Source organism: Bubalus bubalis, chromosome 23 (assembly GCF_019923935.1).
Source record: "Bubalus bubalis isolate 160015118507 breed Murrah chromosome 23, NDDB_SH_1, whole genome shotgun sequence".
Lineage (NCBI taxonomy): Eukaryota > Metazoa > Chordata > Mammalia > Artiodactyla > Bovidae > Bubalus > Bubalus bubalis.
In genome coordinates, this window is record NC_059179.1 from 37,340,813 (window position 1) to 37,357,336 (window position 16,524).

General features: G+C 44.2%; 1 protein-coding gene across 4 annotated transcripts in view; it reads right to left on the reverse strand.

Annotated features, from left to right (window-relative positions):
- Positions 1-15,319, reverse strand: part of SHTN1 (shootin 1) — a 110,537-nt gene extending 95,218 nt beyond the window's left edge. For 2 of the 4 annotated variants that reach the window (XM_044935096.1, XM_006071691.3), the window contains exon 1: positions 14,797-15,317. Coding sequence is in view for 3 of the 4 variants with exons in the window: in XM_006071691.3 (XP_006071753.2) it covers positions 14,797-14,854 (58 nt within the window). In the remaining variant the exon portion in view is untranslated. Of the gene's footprint in view, positions 1-14,796 lie in introns of all 4 variants that reach the window. The other 2 variants (XM_006071689.3, XM_044935097.1) reach the window with 2 other exon arrangements.
- Positions 15,320-16,524: the final 1,205 nt, after the last annotated feature.

Below are 16,524 nucleotides of genomic sequence, written 5' to 3' on the forward strand. Positions count from 1 at the left end.
ACTATAAAGTCACATATCACAGCAATTTAAAAGTGCAGCCCAAGCATTTCACTTATCCACAGGCATGGGGCAAATTGGTTATTCTGAGTCTCAGATTCCTCATCTGGAATATAGGAATAACACTTGTACATCTCTCATTGTACTGGTATTAAGAGTAGGTGGACTAATATGTAAGATACAAGGACGCTTAGGCATAGTAAATGTTCAACTGTTGCGACTTCCCTGGAGGTCTAGTGGCTAAGACTCCATGCTCCCAAGGCAGGAGGTCCAGGTTTGATCCCTGCTCAAGGAACTAGATTCCATGTGCCACAACTGAACATTCACATGCCTTAACTAAAGGACCCCATTTGTCACAAGTAAGATCAAAGATCCTGAGTTTTTGTTAAAACGATTACTGTTACATCAAGGTATGTCAATCCTTACACAAGGTATGAGATCAGGCTGCTCCCTAACACCCTTCAGTCTGAGGCTAACTTCTGTCATACGTGGCCTGAAAGATGGCAAAAATCTCTGAAATGCTAAGTACTATTACCCTCCACCAAATAAAAGGAGAAGAGAGGGGGGCTAAAGATCAATTGTAGTTTGTGTAGTAAAAAAACAGAAGGTGCCAAAGAAGTGTAGGCATGTCTGAAGCTGTACTTTTCAATCCTGGCTGCACGTTAGAATCACCTGAGGCATTTTTAAATCCCACAGCTGCCTAATTCCCTCTCCACTCCCCCCCAACCCAAGATTCTGATTTAACTAGGTGGACCTTGGACAGCCATATTTTTTTATAAGAAGTAAGCACCCCAGGTGATTTTAATGTGCAGCCAAAGAAGAGACTCACTACATAGGAGAACGGAATGGAAGAAAAAGGAAGATGTGGAGAAAACAAGGAGAATATCAGGCAAAGCACGTGTTTCAAGAATCATGCTGGTTTTCTATTTTCTAACCCCCTAAAGCCAAGAAAGGGAATTTTCTTTCCAAGCTGCAGACCATGCCATAGCCATCCCAGGAAGGAGCTGAGGAGACTTAGTTGTTTGAGAAACATGACAACTAAAGTCATAATTACAGGCCAATAACACCTCTGGCTAGGATGAACAACAATCAGTTTGCCTGGACCTTTTCCAGTTTTAGCATTTTAGAGTCCAGTGTGCCTCTCAGTCCCAGCAAGCTTAACCACTCCATCCTAGCCTTAGCTCCAGATCAGTATTTCCAACCACTACAAAAGACCTGCACTGTCAAATCTGGTAGCCACTGGCCACATGTGGCTACTTACATTTAAGTTTTAACGAAAATAAAATTTTAAATTCAGCTCTCCAGCTGCTCAATAGCTACACGTGGCTAGTGGCTACCACTGTGGACAGTGAACACAGAACACTTCCATCCCAGCTGGAAGTTCTACTGGACAGTATTTCTGGACATCTCTGCCCAGATACCTTACAAGCACCTCAAACGCAACATGTTAGAAAGGGAACTTATCAATTAAATTTTGCCCAACCGCCCTACTTCCTGTATGCATGACCATCATCTACCTAGTTCTTAAGCTAGTATCGCAGCATCAAGGGAATCATCGCCTTGATTCCCCACCTCCCCCTCACCACCAAAGGATCTTCACACTACTCAGATCTCAAAATGTCTCTCCGATCTGCCCTTCCTCTGTAGTCAGTGCTTCTTTCGAACTGTGCTGCTGGAGAAGACTCTTGAAGAGTCCCTTCAACAGCAAGGAGATCAAACAAGTCAATCCTAAAGGAAATCAGCCCTGAATATTCATTGGAAGAACTGATGCTGAAGCTGCTCCAATATTTTGGCCACCTGATGTGAAGAGCCTATGCACTGGAAAGGACCCTGCTGCTGGGAAAGACTGAAGGCAGGAGAAGGGGGTGGCAGAGGATGAGACGGTTGGATGGCATCATCAACTCAATGGACATGAGCTTGAGCAAACTTTAGGAGATGGGAAAGGGTAGGAAGCCTGGCGTGCTGCAGACCATGGGGTCACAATGAATCAGACACGACTTAGCGACTGACAACAACTCCTCCTCTAGCCTCTAGTTTCCCCGTATACCAAGTTCATTCTTTACAAAATAGATAGTTAGCATTGTAATAGAGCAATCTGGTTATTTCCTTTTCTTGTTTAAAAGCCACCAAAGATGTTAGTGTCACATCTGGGAACCCCACTCCCCTCTCCTCTCTCCATTCAGAGATCACAACTCACTCCATCACCCCCCAAAGCTCCAACACTTCCCTAAACCCTCTAAGACCTTTCACATGCTGGTGTCTTTACAAATATTTTCCCCTCTGTCTACAAGGTCCTCCCTTCCCCATCTTCCCCACATCCTCCTTTTCAATGCAATTCAACTGTCATTTCTTCTAAGAAACTCTCCCCATATACCATGGGCAAAAATCAGCATTTATAGTGACTTCCCAGGTGGCTCAGATGGTAAAGAATCTGGTTGCAATGCAAGAGACCCAGGTTCGATCCCTGGATCAGAAAGATCCCCTGGAGAAGGGCATAGCAATTCATTCCAGTATTCTTGCCTGGAGAATCCCATGGACAGAGGAGCCTGGCAGGCTATAGTTCACAGGGTCGCACAGTGTCAGACACAGCTGAGTGACTAACATTGTAATTTTCACCAGTGTGTACTGTTCACATATCTCTACTGGAGCATCTACATGCAACATTAATAAGTTGTCTGAAAATAAATCTGTTTTCTTGCCTTTTCTCCCACTCAATTGCTGTAAACCTTACACTCAGCTGAATACTAAGCCAGAGTCCATGCCTATAATGAATGAATGGCTGGTTCATATAAATCTATGATGTAGAGCAATTAAGCCAAATATTAACATCCACTTTTTAAATGTGAAGATACAAATGTGTAGAAAAGTCAAATCCCATGGTAAGAAATGGTGGAAGCAGAACCAGTGTACTGATTCACAGTCATCCATGTAAAAACACTTCTGAGCATTACTGTGTGTGATGTGCGCTGTGCTGGTGTGCTTAGTTGCTCAGTCGTGTCTGACCCTTTGTGACCCATGGACTGTGCCCGCCAGGCTCCTCTGTCCATGGGGATTCTCCAGGCAAGAATACTGGAGTGGATTGCCATTTCCTTCTCCAGGGGATCTTCCCAACCCAGGGATCGAAGCCAGGTCTCCCCCATTGAAGGTGGATTCTTTACCATCTGAGCCACCAGGGAAGCCCAAGCACTAGACAAGAAATAATCCTCTGGGGTGAAGACTGTGTCTTTATCCATCCATTGTGCCCTCTTCTAGCACAATGCCTGACATATAGAAGGCACTTGATAAGTGAGTGAGTGAAAGTCACTCAGTTGTGTCCGACTCTTTGCGACCCTATGGACTATACAGTCCATGGAATTCTCCAGGCCAGAATACTGGAGTGGGTAGCCTTTCCCTTCTCCAGGTGATCTTCCCAACCCAGGGATCAAACCTAGGTCTCCCAAATTGCAGGCAGATTCTTTACCAGCTGAGCCACAAGGGAAGCCCAAGAATACTGGAGTGGGTAGCCTATCCCCTCTCCAGTGGCTTCCCGACCCAGGAATCAAACCAGGGTCTCCTGCACTGCAGGTGGATTCTTCACCACCTGAGCTATCAGGCACTTGATAAATGTGTGCTAAATTCAGGAAGAAGGCAGAACGGGCCTAGGTCTTTACATGAACAACTTATGCAAGAGCACATACTTTCCTCCCCAAACTAAAAGGGCCTCTTACCTCATATGTTACAACAAGGTACTTTAGAAAAATGAAGCTTTAAAAAGCCATCAAATATAACCAAAAGAAAAAAAAAAGAACACTGCCTCATGAGATCATTTAATACATATTCTCATCTGTTGAGTCTGCATCTCTGAAACCCACGGAGCCTTGAAACATCTCTTACTAATGGGGTATAAGGACATGAGTCATAAGAGATAATGTTCAATTAGGACATTATTCCCTTCTCCACACATCCCAATAGGTCCTGCTCTTAAAGGCAGAATAGAAAGAGAAGTCATTTATGCCTCAGTTGTTAATGAAAGCATTAGAAGAGCCAGGGAAAACACTGCTGGAAAACCTAATCAAACACAAAGGTGAGACATTTCGTATCTGAAAAGAAGTTACGGCAAACCTGAAATTCAATCTTTACCTGATAGAACACACAGTACAGCGCTAACGATTAAATGATGCTTAAGACGTCATCTCAACAAACTATATTAAGGACTTCAAGTTAACGAAAAGAAAGGAAGGAAACTAGGTAACTTTAAAACACATTTATTAGCCTGGTTTCTGGTCTGGCATTTAAGGAGCTTGTAGGCTGACACTGTGGTTCTCACAACAACAACAACAACAAAAGCTGAACAAACAAAATCAACAACTCTTCTTAGATCCCTGAGAGAACAGAAGACACTGGGCAAACTGCTACTCTAAAAATCAGAGATACACTCAGGTAGATACAGAGGATCACAGCCTAGTGGAGAAGAAGCCAAGGTACAAAATCCCCTCCTGTGCCAAGCCAGGGGAAGAAAAATTAAACTGTTAACTGACAAACTGCTAGAGGTTCAGTTGCAACAAGTTTTGAAAGTTAAAAACTCCAGGTGAGGGGCAGGGTTAGGAAGCCCTGACACTTTTATGAGTCCTACCTCCAGGAATGCTACCAGGACCTCACAGTGAATACTGAGGAAAATTCCCCACTGGTCCTGGCAGGGGACAAGAAAAGTATCCATGATGAAATACGCCCAGAGCCTTCTGTTCTTCTTAACAAGGCCTTCCCTCAAGGGAAATTCTTTTATCAGAGCCTAACAGATTGAAGAGACTATAACAACCACCTCCAACCCTTTGTAGTCTTGTCTTACTAACAGGGAAAACTAAAACTAGAAGCACTTATGAAAGTCACAGCCTAGGGCGTAGCTCACTGAAACACGGAGACCCTATTCTAGGACTCTTCCCTTCCCCCTACCTCACCACCACGTGACTGTTTACAGCCGCTTTATTCATAACTGCCAGAACTCGGAAGCAAACATCATGCTCATCAACAAGTGAATGGAGAAACTGACAATGGTACACCCATACAATGGGGTATTATTCAGGGATAAAGAGAAATAAATGAGCTCTCAAGCACAAAAGACACATAGGAAGCCTACATGCATATTGCTAAGTGGAAGAAGCCAATTGGAAAATGCAACAATCTGTACAATTTCAAATATTTAACAGTTCGGAAAAAGCGAAACTGATGGAGCGATGGGTGGCTGCCAGGAGTTCCAGGGTAATGTAAGAGGAATGAACAGGTAGGACAGAGGAAGTTTTTGGAACAGTGAAATTATTCTGTTTGATAAATGTTACGATGGGTACATGTCATACCTTTGTCTAAACCCGCAGAATGTGCAACATAAAAAATAAACCCTAATGCAAACTACGGACTTTAGTTAATAATAATGTATCAATACTGGCTCATCAGTTCTAAGAACTGTAGTACAGTTTTGTAGTACAATAATTTGTACCACACTAATATAAAATGATAATGATAGAAAAAAGTGGGGGAAGATGAGGGATTATGCAAGAATTCTCTGTACTTTCTGTTCCATCTTTCTACAATCTAAAACTGCTCCCCAAAGTCTTATTTAAAAAAAAAAACAACAAATATATATACATATATGTGTGTATGTATGTGTGTGTATCAGTCTCAGAATCATACCCTGAATTACATCATACAGGATCTGAGATAGAATCAAGTAACTAAAAGGATCCTAATATATTACTGTCCACTGTATCATACAAAAATTTCAAAACTCATGATTTAATGTTTATAATACTTAAATAGTTCAATTAAAAAAAATAAATGAAATAAAATGCTTAGCCAGCATGGGAAGCAGAGAAGACCAAAAGCAGTGTTCCTTCCACATTTTAAAGTGAATCTTGGCTGTCATAGCAGCTCTGAATAAAATCTACAGCACAACAAAGTTTAAAATACACAGACTTTTGTGATTTAACAGTTGCACTCCTGAGAATTCTTCCTACAGCTGTACTTACAGCTATATGTGTACAAGGTTGTGAACGTTACTGTTCTCAATAAATTTTGATTTTATAAACTTTAGATCCATAGCAAAACTGCCCACATAGTAGAGTTCCCATATACCGTACATTCAGTTTCTCCTATTATTAACATCTTACTTTATTGTGTTACTTTTCTTTCAATTAATGGACGAATACTGACACACTATTATGAACTACAGCCCATACCTTATTTCCTTAGTTCTTACCTAGCGTTCTACTTTTGTTCCAGGAGCATTCAGATGCCACACTATATTTAGTTGTCGTGTCTCCTTAGACACATCTTGCTGTTTGTTCAGTTGCTCAGTCATGTCCGACTCTTTGCAATCCCATGGACTGCAGCACACCAGACTTCCTTGACCCCTCCCAGAGTTTGCTCAAACTCATATCCATCAAGTATCTAGGCTGTGACGAATTTCTCCGACTTTCCTTGTTTTAGATAATTTTGACTGTTTTGAAGAGCACTGATCAGATACTTTGTAGAATGTTCCTTAACATGGGATGTTGTCCTCATTAGACTTGGACTACAAGTTTTTAGGAGAGGATTACAGGTGAAGTGCCATTTTCATCAACTCTTATTAGAGGTACATATATACGATCCTGAGTGCATGCTTAGTCATGTTCAACTCTGTGAGCCCTTGGACTGCAGCCTGCCAGGCTCCTCTGTCCATGGGACTTCCCAGGCAAGAATATTGGAGTGGACTGCCATTTCCTCCTCCAGGGGATCTTCCTGAACCAGGGATCTAACCTGTGTCTCTTGCGTTTCCTGCACAAGAAGGTGGATTCTTTACCCCTGTGCCACCTGGAAACCCCCACACCCCCCCCCCAAAAAAAGACTCCTTTGGAGAATATAATAAAGACTCAGAAACAATGAGCTAGAAGGAGTAGCTAATTGTATTTTTCAGTCCATATGCTTTTTTTCTTCTATAAGCATATGTTTACTCTTACATCTAACAACAACAACAACAAAGTAAGACTGATCTACCTAATTGCAGAGTTAAGACGGGAATACCAGACCACCTTTCCTGTCTCCTGAGAAATCTGTATGCAGGTCAAAAAGCAACAGTCAGAACCAGATATGGAACAATGGCCTGGTTCCAAATTGGGAAAGGAATACGTCAGGGCTGTATACTGTCACCCTGCTTATTTAACTTATATGCAGAGTACACCATGCGAAATGCCGGACTGGATGAAGCACAAGGTGGAATCAAGATTGCCGGGAGAAATATCAATAACCTCAAATATGCAGATGACACCCCCGAAATGGCAGAAAGGAAAGAGGAACTTAAGAGCCTCTTAATGAAAGTGAAAGAGAAGAGTGAAAAAGCTGGCTTAAAACTCAACATTTAAAAAATGAAGATCATGGCATCTGGCCCCATCACTTCATGGCAAATGGATGGGGAAACAATGGAAACAATGACAGACTTTATTTTCTTGGGCTCCAAATCACCACAGATGGTGACTGCAGTCATGAAATCAAAAGACGCTTGTTCCTTGGAAGAAAAGCTATGATCAACCTAGATATTAAAAAGCAAAGACATTACTTTGCCAACAAAGGTCCATCTAGTCAAAGCTATGGTTTTTCCAGTGGTCATGTATGGATGTGAGAGACCATTAAGAAAACTGAGCCGTGAAGAAATGATGCTTTTGAACTGTGGTGTTGGAGAAGACTCTTGAGAGTCCCTTGGACTGCAAGGAGATGAAACCAGTTCATCCTAAAGGAAATCAGTCCTGAATATTCATTGAAAGGACTGATGCTAAAGCTAAAACTCCAATACTTTTGCCACCTGATGCGAAGAACTAACTCATTGGAAAAGACTCTGATGCTGGGAAAGATTGAAGGCAGGAGGAGAAGGGGACAATAGAGGATGAGATGGTTGGATGGCATCACTGACTCGATGGAAATGAGTTTGCACAATCTCCGGGAGTTAGTGATAGGGAAGCCTGGTGTGCTGCAGTCCATAGGGTCTCAAAGAGTTGGACATGACTGAACAACTGAACTGAACAGTGAAATTCTGACTAGACCATCTAGTTCTTCAGGCCATGCTGAATGTCCATCTCAAGACAAGTAACCCAACTGAGGTCTCTTCAGCAGTGGCTCAAAAACTTTAGGAAAATGCCTTTTCAATAAATACTCTGGTTTACAAAAAATCATATGGCCCACAAAGCCTAAAATATTTATCTCTGTCATTTATAGAAAAAGTCTGTTGACCCCTGATCTCTAGTATATTAGCTTAAAAAAATTTTTTTTGTCTTATTCACACAGTGGATGAGCAATCTATCTTAGGATTCTGGAGATCAGAAGTGCAAAATAGGTTTCACTGAGCTAAAAGCCACGTGTCAGCAGAGCTATGTTCCTTCTAGAAGCTCGAGGGGAAAATCCATCTCCTGGCCTTTTCCATTTTGTGGAGCCTATTCACAGGCTTCCCAGGTGGCTCAAATGGTAAAGAATCTGCCTGTCAATGCACAAGATATAGGCAATGCAGTTCAATCCCTGCGTCGGGAAGATCCACTGGAGGAAGAAACGGCAACCCACTCCAGTATTCTTGCCTGGGAAATCTCATGGACAGAGGAGCCTGGTGGGCTACAGTCCATGGGGTCACAAAAAGTCGGACACAACTGAGCAACTGAGCACAATGCAAACAAATGAACTACAACTATATGCAACAATATTAATAAATACCATACACATAATGAGTAAAAGAAGACAGAAGCAAGTAATACATACTGTATGATTCCACTTCTGTAAATTTCAGAAACTTGCAAAACTTATCTTTGGTGGTATTGAATATCTTCGGTTAGAGGAAGCTGATGGTATTGAGGGGTTATGAGGGGCTTCTGGAAATGTTCTGATTTAAGTGTTGTTAGGCAATGGCACCCCACTCCAGTACTCTTGCCTGGAAAATCCCATGGATGGAGGAGCCTGGTAGGCTGCAGTCCATGCGGTTACTAAGAGTTGGATATGACTGAGTAACTTCACTTTCACTTTTCACTTTCATGCGCTAGAGAAGGAAATGGCAACCCTCTCCAGTGTTCTTGCCTGGAGAACCCCAGGGATGGGGGAGCCTGGTGGGCTGCCGTCTATGGGGTTGCACAGAGTCGGACACAACTGAAGCGACTTAGCAGCAGCAGCAGCAGGAACATATTTGCTTTTTAAAAGTAATTCACTGAGATGCTCATTTATATTTTGCAGACTTTCCTCAATCTATGCTGCTGCTGCCGCTGCTAAGTCGCTTCAGTCATGTCCAACTCTGTGCAACCCCATAGATGGAACCCCACCAGGCTTCCCCGTCCTTGGGATTCTCCAGGCAAGAACACTGGAATGGGTTGCCATTTCCTTCTCCAATGCGTGTAAGTGAAAAGTTAAAGGGAAGTCGCTCAGTGGTGTCTGACTCTTAGCGACCCCATGGACTGCAGCCTACCAGGCTCCTCTGTCCATGGGATTTTCCAGGCAAGAGTACTGGAGTGGGGTGCCATTGCCTTCTCTATCCTCAATCTATACTTTGTTGTAAAAGCAAAAAGTTTAAATATAAATCTTATAAAAATGTAACCAGATGAAGAAAAAAAAATTTACCAGCCTTTTCATAAACAACTCAGTAAGTACGTATATTCCCTGGCTCTTTCAGACACAGTTGGCCCCTGGACCACACTTAGAAAATAGTGGTATAAAGTCAAGTTTGCACTTAACACCAAGGCAACCAGTTAGTCCCAAACAGCTTTCTAGGGACTGACTTTGTATGGATCCAAGTTTGACAATGCTTCGGTTCTGCACACTAATATGGTAATCGTGGTGGACAACAGCTTCAGTCCCTTTTGTCAAAATAATGCTGTAGCTACTTTATAGCCTAGAAACCAAAGGAACACTGGAAGAAGCCTCTTTTAATTACTATCTCAGCCTTAAGAATAAGCTTGACTAAATTTCCATCTGAACTTTTGAGCGCTGGCTCAATAATTTTGGAGAAAATGATACCAACTCTCAAGGTGAAAGGTTATCCTGCCTTAAAACCAATTATCTCGCCATTTAAAAGTGTTAGTCCAAGACTAGCCCATAATTTTTATTTATTTGTTGGTGGTGGTCTTATGTTAGAACACCAGTTTTACTAAGTGGGAATCATTCTCTACAAAATTCCTCCACAAGATCCAAATGACATGGCATTATGATGGTGAGAGTTTACTGGACATCTGCTGTTTGTGTCTCCCGGCCTGCATGCCCCTCTTCTGGGAGTGGCGCATCATTCTATTTTGGACTATTCCAAACCTTTGGTCTTTGTGGAGGCTGCCAGTCAAGATGCCCCGCCCTTCCTTGGCCAGAGGATTTTAAATACATGACCCAAATGAGGGTACCAACTCTAGACTAGGAACTCCACGAGCAGGGACAAGATTTTTTGCATCTCTGATGCCTAGCACAGTGCCTGGCTATGAATATTCAATGCATGTGGGCTGAATGAAATACAAAGAAAATCATGTATCTTAAACAAATGCTGAGCTAAGTCTATCATTTCCCAGCAGAATTCTGGAAGGGGAGCAAATTGTAACATGTTTTGTAAGAAAAATGTCCACTTTAGTAAGCTAGGAAATATGCATTGGAAATAGTATCCCAAGTTGCCATTTCTCAGTGCATTAAAGATGTCAATCAGTCCAAAAAAAAAAAAAAAAAGCCCCCAAAAAGACAAAAGGAGAATTACCTCATTACCTCAACATCTGCTTGAACATAAGCAATCGCACACTGGCTAATTTTTTTTAAAGGGACATAATATAACTTTCTAGAAAGACATAATATAGCTAATTATACCATTCACTAGAAGAGAACATACAATGTTTTGAAGTAATTCAAAAGTGGGTGTGATTTATAAGACATAGAGCTTAGGGAATGGTAAGTATAAATTAGAGATTGTTCATATTATGACAGACTCCGTCATTACATTTCACAACTTTTGTCAAAAGCAACCTTATTCACCACACCACTAAAGGCTTCACATTAGGGAAGGCTGCTGTCAGCTCTGCCATTCACAGTGGATGGGAACTTTCTTTCTGAACACCCTCCTGAAGAATGGGTGCAAATTTTAGACTGAAAACACTAGGGAAGGAATGATATGATGAAACCTAAATGGTCAATAAACATGTAAAAAAGATTTCAAACCTCACTAATAACCAGGTCAAACACGTTTTTTAAAGGTTTACCATTTTTATCATATAGACAAAAATTAAACAAACTGTCAAGATGTCAACAAAGACTACATTGGTCAGTGTTGACCAACGCGTTGGAAAATGGACACTGCTGCGGGGAATGCGAACTGGTACAGCCATCGGAGGTGGGCAAGGGGGCATTTCTGCAACGTCTAGCAAAACTTTATGTGTATACGCCCTCTAAGCCAACAAAAATCTATCTAAAAATCTATCCTAGAACAACAAACTGTTAATTGTACAAACTGATGTGTACGATTATTTGATTAATGACTGTCTACTAGACATTAAACTTGTCTGTCTGGTTCACTATCTTCTCTCCCAGTGCCTAGCACATGGGCCTCACATGTGATAGGTACATGCTATTTGTCAAAGGAGTAAAGGAATATGTTTACTCAGCATTAGAAAAAAAAGCCTTTAATCAATAATGGTTCTTGTTCACATTAACGAGAGAGAGTGGAATTATTCACAATGTTAACAGGCAGTAAACAGTACTGTTTCCTTTCAAAAATAAATCACACATATCAGCTTACAAAACTGATCACAATACTGGTAAGAGTCCAAACACCTAGGTGCCTGTTTTTATATCTCAAATCCCTAGCTTCCCAAGTTAGTTCTGTAGCTTCAACAGCAACAAAACACTCTTGAAACAAGTCAACTTGACTTGAAACAAGTCAACTTGACTTGAAACAAGTCAACTATCGAAGTCTATGGTGGGGTGATGTTAGTCACTCAGTTCATGCCCAACTCTTTGTCCATTGACAAATAAACGCCCCCATTTTGAAATCTATAAAAATTATACTGTGGGCTGAAAAAGAAATCCCAATACCTGTGTAACCAGACTCAATATGTTTTTTAAAAAAATTTACTGTTTAAGAAACACAAATTTCAAAGTCCAGCTGTTCTACCCTCTTTGATATGCCCTAATTAAGAAATATATCCTCTAAAAATACAATGCACAGATTTCCCAATATAATTGGAAAAAGAACCAGAAACTTAAGAATCATCCCTTTTCCTCAGCTCTCAAATCCAACAGAGATAGAGATGTGTTCCAAAATCAAATATAAATAACTTGTGCATTATGTGTATTGGTAAATTACCCTTGAAATTATATATAGAATAAAAAGAAGTGAAATTTTAAATTTTAACATTATTTGAAAACTGACCATCCAACAAAAGATCTGATATCCATTGACAGATATCATCAATAATAAAAGTTTCAACAGTCTAGAATATGAATTGAGACAAGCATGTTGGCAGTGCACATACATGTTCAGTTGCTCAATCATGTCCGACTCTTTACGACTCTATGGTCTGTAGCATGCCAGGCTCCTCTGTCCATGGGATTTCCCAGGCAAGAATACTGGAAGGGGTTACAATTGCCTCCTCTGGGGTATCTTCTTGACCCAGGAATCAAACCCACATCTCCTGCATCTCCTACATTGCAGGTGGATTCTCTACCACTGAGCTACAAAGAACCCCGTATGTTGGTGGGGGTGGTATTATTAGCAATAAAATACTAACAAAATCCAGCCCTTCACTAAAACACTTGAGAAATTCCAGATAAAGGCATTGTGCCCACCCACTAGACTAATCAAGGATGGGAGCTGAAGGTACTAGGAAGGCAAAAGCCATTAACATGTATCCAGTACTTTCCAGACGCTGGATACCACAGAGAAACATGTTGTGCCCATTTTGGAGAGGTTAAATAACTTCCCCAGTGGAAACAATGGAAACAGTGACAGACTTTACTTTCTTGGGCTCGAAAATCACTGCACATGGTGACTACCACCATGAAATTAAAAGACGCTTTCTCCTTGGAAGAAAAGCTATGACCAACCTAGACAGCATATTAAAAAGCAGAGACATTACTTTGACAGCAAAGGTCCATCTAGTCAAAGCTGTTGCTTTTTCAGTAGTCATGTATGGATGTGAGAGTTGGACTATAAAGAAAGCTGAGCACTGAAGAATTGATGCTTTTGAACTGTAGTGTTGGAGAAGACTCTTGAGAGTCCCTTGGACTGCAAGGAGATCAAACCAGTCCATCCTAAAGGAAATCAGTCCTGAATATTCATTGAAAAGACTGATGCTGAAGCTCCAATACTTTGGAGCTGATGCGAAGAACTGACTCATTGGAAAAGATCCTGATGTTGGGAAAGATTGAAGGCAGGAGGAGAAGGGGACGACAAAAGATAAGATGGTTGGATGGCATCACCGACTCGATGGACATGAGTTTGAGCCAGCTCAGGGAGTTGGCAAAGGACAGGGAAGCCTGGTGTGCTGCAGTCCATGGGTTCGCAAAGAGTAGGACATGACTGAGTGAACTGAACTGAAATAATTTCCCCAAGGTCACCCAGTTACTAAACAGTCATGATGAGATTTGTTTTCAGGAATGTGGACTCCAGAGAGATCCATATACCCTATGAACAGGTTGTAATCTCAGGGAGCAACAGGTCTTAGTACTGGACAGATCTCATGACATCATCTGGTTTAGCTCTTGACTGTAGTCAAGTAAGGCTTGATTAACCATAAGATCCATAAAAGAGAAGTGACTCTCCCAAGATCACAGAGTTGGTAAGTTGAGTCAACAGAAGTGAAAAAGCTGGGACTAAACACCAGGATTCACCACGGAGCAGGGCCCCTTCCACGACCTGGTCGTGTCAGCAAGTTATTCAGAAAAAAAAGTATGTTCCCACACATTTTTACTTCCTACATCTGTATGGTTCCTCTCTTTCCTGACCTGTATTCTCAGGCCACCTTTGGTCAGGGACATAATCATTTTAGGTTGAAAAGGTGTTCGGTTCACATGCGATCTTAATTTGGCTTTGTTCAGACCGGTGGTGATGCGATGCAAATGACTAACTAAAACTGTTACTTATTAGGATACTAAAACAGTTCTGCATCTAGTTAGTTACCCGGCAGTGTAGAAATGCAGTTTACAAGGCCTGGCTTTTCTGCGAACCAGAGTCAAGTCCTAAATCAAGAAGCCCTACACCATCAGGGTGCCGCCTCACTGGCGAATCCACTGCTAGAAATGGGAAGCGATAAAGCACACCACGGCCTGCAAATCCCAGCTGGGGAAGGAAAGAGGAACTAGGCCAAACCAGAATGAAAAGCTGGAGAAAGGCTGTCAAACCGCGCGGCAGGCCTCCCAGCGCCAATGTGCAAGGGTGGGGCCGCGGCCAGGGAGCCAGGCCAGCGGAGCTGCCCACACTGCGTCCTCTCCACGACAACCAGCCCCACTCGCCTCTCCCGCGTGGCACGGGAGGGGACCGTGGGACCGTGTCCGCGCCGAACCCCCGTCCCCTTCCCTAAACCCCCATCTCCAGCTAAAGCCACCAACGGGGAAGCGCTTCCCAAGCACGGCCCGGCGCGACCCTCCGGGGCACAGGCACGTTAACCCTCTGCCCGGGGCTCGCCCAAGCGCGCGGGGCGCGGCGGACGCCTCTCCCCGGGGTGTCGGAGCTACTGGGGGTAACGGTGGCGGCCGCGACCCCTCCCGCCCAGCTTCCACCCGCTCCGCACCAGGCGCCCCGGAGTCGTCCCCGCCCACGGGCCGCGGCCGCCCGCACCTGGCGGCTACGCGCCCGCCTACCTTGTTCCTTCAGGCTGGAGATGAGCTGCAGCTGCTTCTCCTCTTCCGAGCTGTTCATTTTGGCAGGTGGGGCCGGGAATAAAAGGAAAGGAGGGAGAAGAGAGGGGGTGCAGCAGGGGTGTGGGGGGTGGGGGGAAGAAAAAAGCAAGATGCCGCTGGCGGGCGGCTTCGCTACCCGGAAGTTGGATTTGCTCCCGCTCCTCCTCCTCCTCCTCCTCCTGCAGGAGCGGGGCGCGCGGGTGAGATCATCCCAGCGCACCTACTCCTCGGCCTCAGCGGCTTTACCTGCCGGCCGGCGGAGAGGCGGGGAGGGGGCGGAGACAGGCCGGCAGCCCCGGGGGCAGCGGGGAAGGGTGGGGACGCCGGAGGCACCCTCGGTGACCACGGGACCGTCTACCGTGCTAGCCTGCGGCGGCCGCCGATGCGCTCGGCTTCCTCCGCCGCCCAGGCCGGCGCCGCAGGATGCGCGGGCGGGAGGGCGTGCGCGGGCCCTGTGTTGAGGTGGCGCTGGCTGGTTCCTGCACCCGTTCCCCCCCCCACCCCACCCCCGTCTCCGCCTGCACCCCCCTTCTCCGCCTCCACCCTCCTTTTGGACCGCCACCCCCACGCCCGGCCAGGCGCGTGTTCTGGAGGAAGCCTGCCCTGGGTCTGCATCGTCTATGAGAAGCCCACTTTGAACGCTGTCAAAGGCCTTTCCCCACGAACTACTGATAATGCAGAGAGCGAGATGTTATGAGCTAATAAACACCCAGATTCTTCCCCAGTTCTTGCATAGAGGACCCTGGGGGTGGGGGCTCCGTGTGGATAAACCTAGGTTCCTGCCCTCTTCCCCCAGGGGCAGGCTCTGTGTTGTACGTTTGGCACTTTGCAAGGCAAGCGTACAGATACTGAAACAGACCAGAAGGGTAAGGTACACAGTGAGCCAGGGAGGGCGTGGTAAATTAGTTAACTGCTCCTGGCTCCTGGGCTGGCTTCCTCCAGCTGCCCTCGGTTTGAGAAATGCTCAAAACTGAGCCCTGCAGCCCACAGATCACCAGACCCTGCAAATCATGTGGTCTGTAGTGGAAAGATCTCTTCAGGGTAGAGGCCATTGCAGTCCGAATGCCTAAGATCACACAGCTGCCTGACATCAGAGGCTGGTGACGTTTGACTACCTTCTGCTCTATTTGAACCCAGCTCTGGGTTCGAGCCTGACCAGAAGAGGGGCGGTAGGCCTGCCAGATTTCAAAATGGCTCTCCCCTACCCCCAGCAGCCAGTCCTTAGTCAAGTTTCCTGATCTCTTTGAACTTCATCTGAAAAAAAAAAATGGGAATAATACGAATATCCACTCTCCCGGAAGAGTTGTTAAGTATTCAACAAGGAGAGGAAAATACACAAAACGCCACATCCATAATTTGACATACACTAGGTCCAGTGTTCTTGCCTGGAGAATCCCAGGGACGGGGCAGCCTGGTGGGCTGCCGTCTATGGGGTCGCACAGAGTCGGACACGACTGAAGCGACTTAGCAGCAGCAGCAGGTGTTCTTTTCAAAAAAAGAAAAAGTTTACAGCTCTGTGAACAAGGCGTTGTGGATGCTAAAATGGGCACAGGCACTTTTACACTAATCATTAAGCATACAAAGTAAATCCAAACTCAATTAGGCTCACTACACATCTTGAGTTTTCTCACTATCTCAAAGCTCTTCGTGTGGGTTCTACACCTGCACAGTGCTTCTCCTCATTCCTCA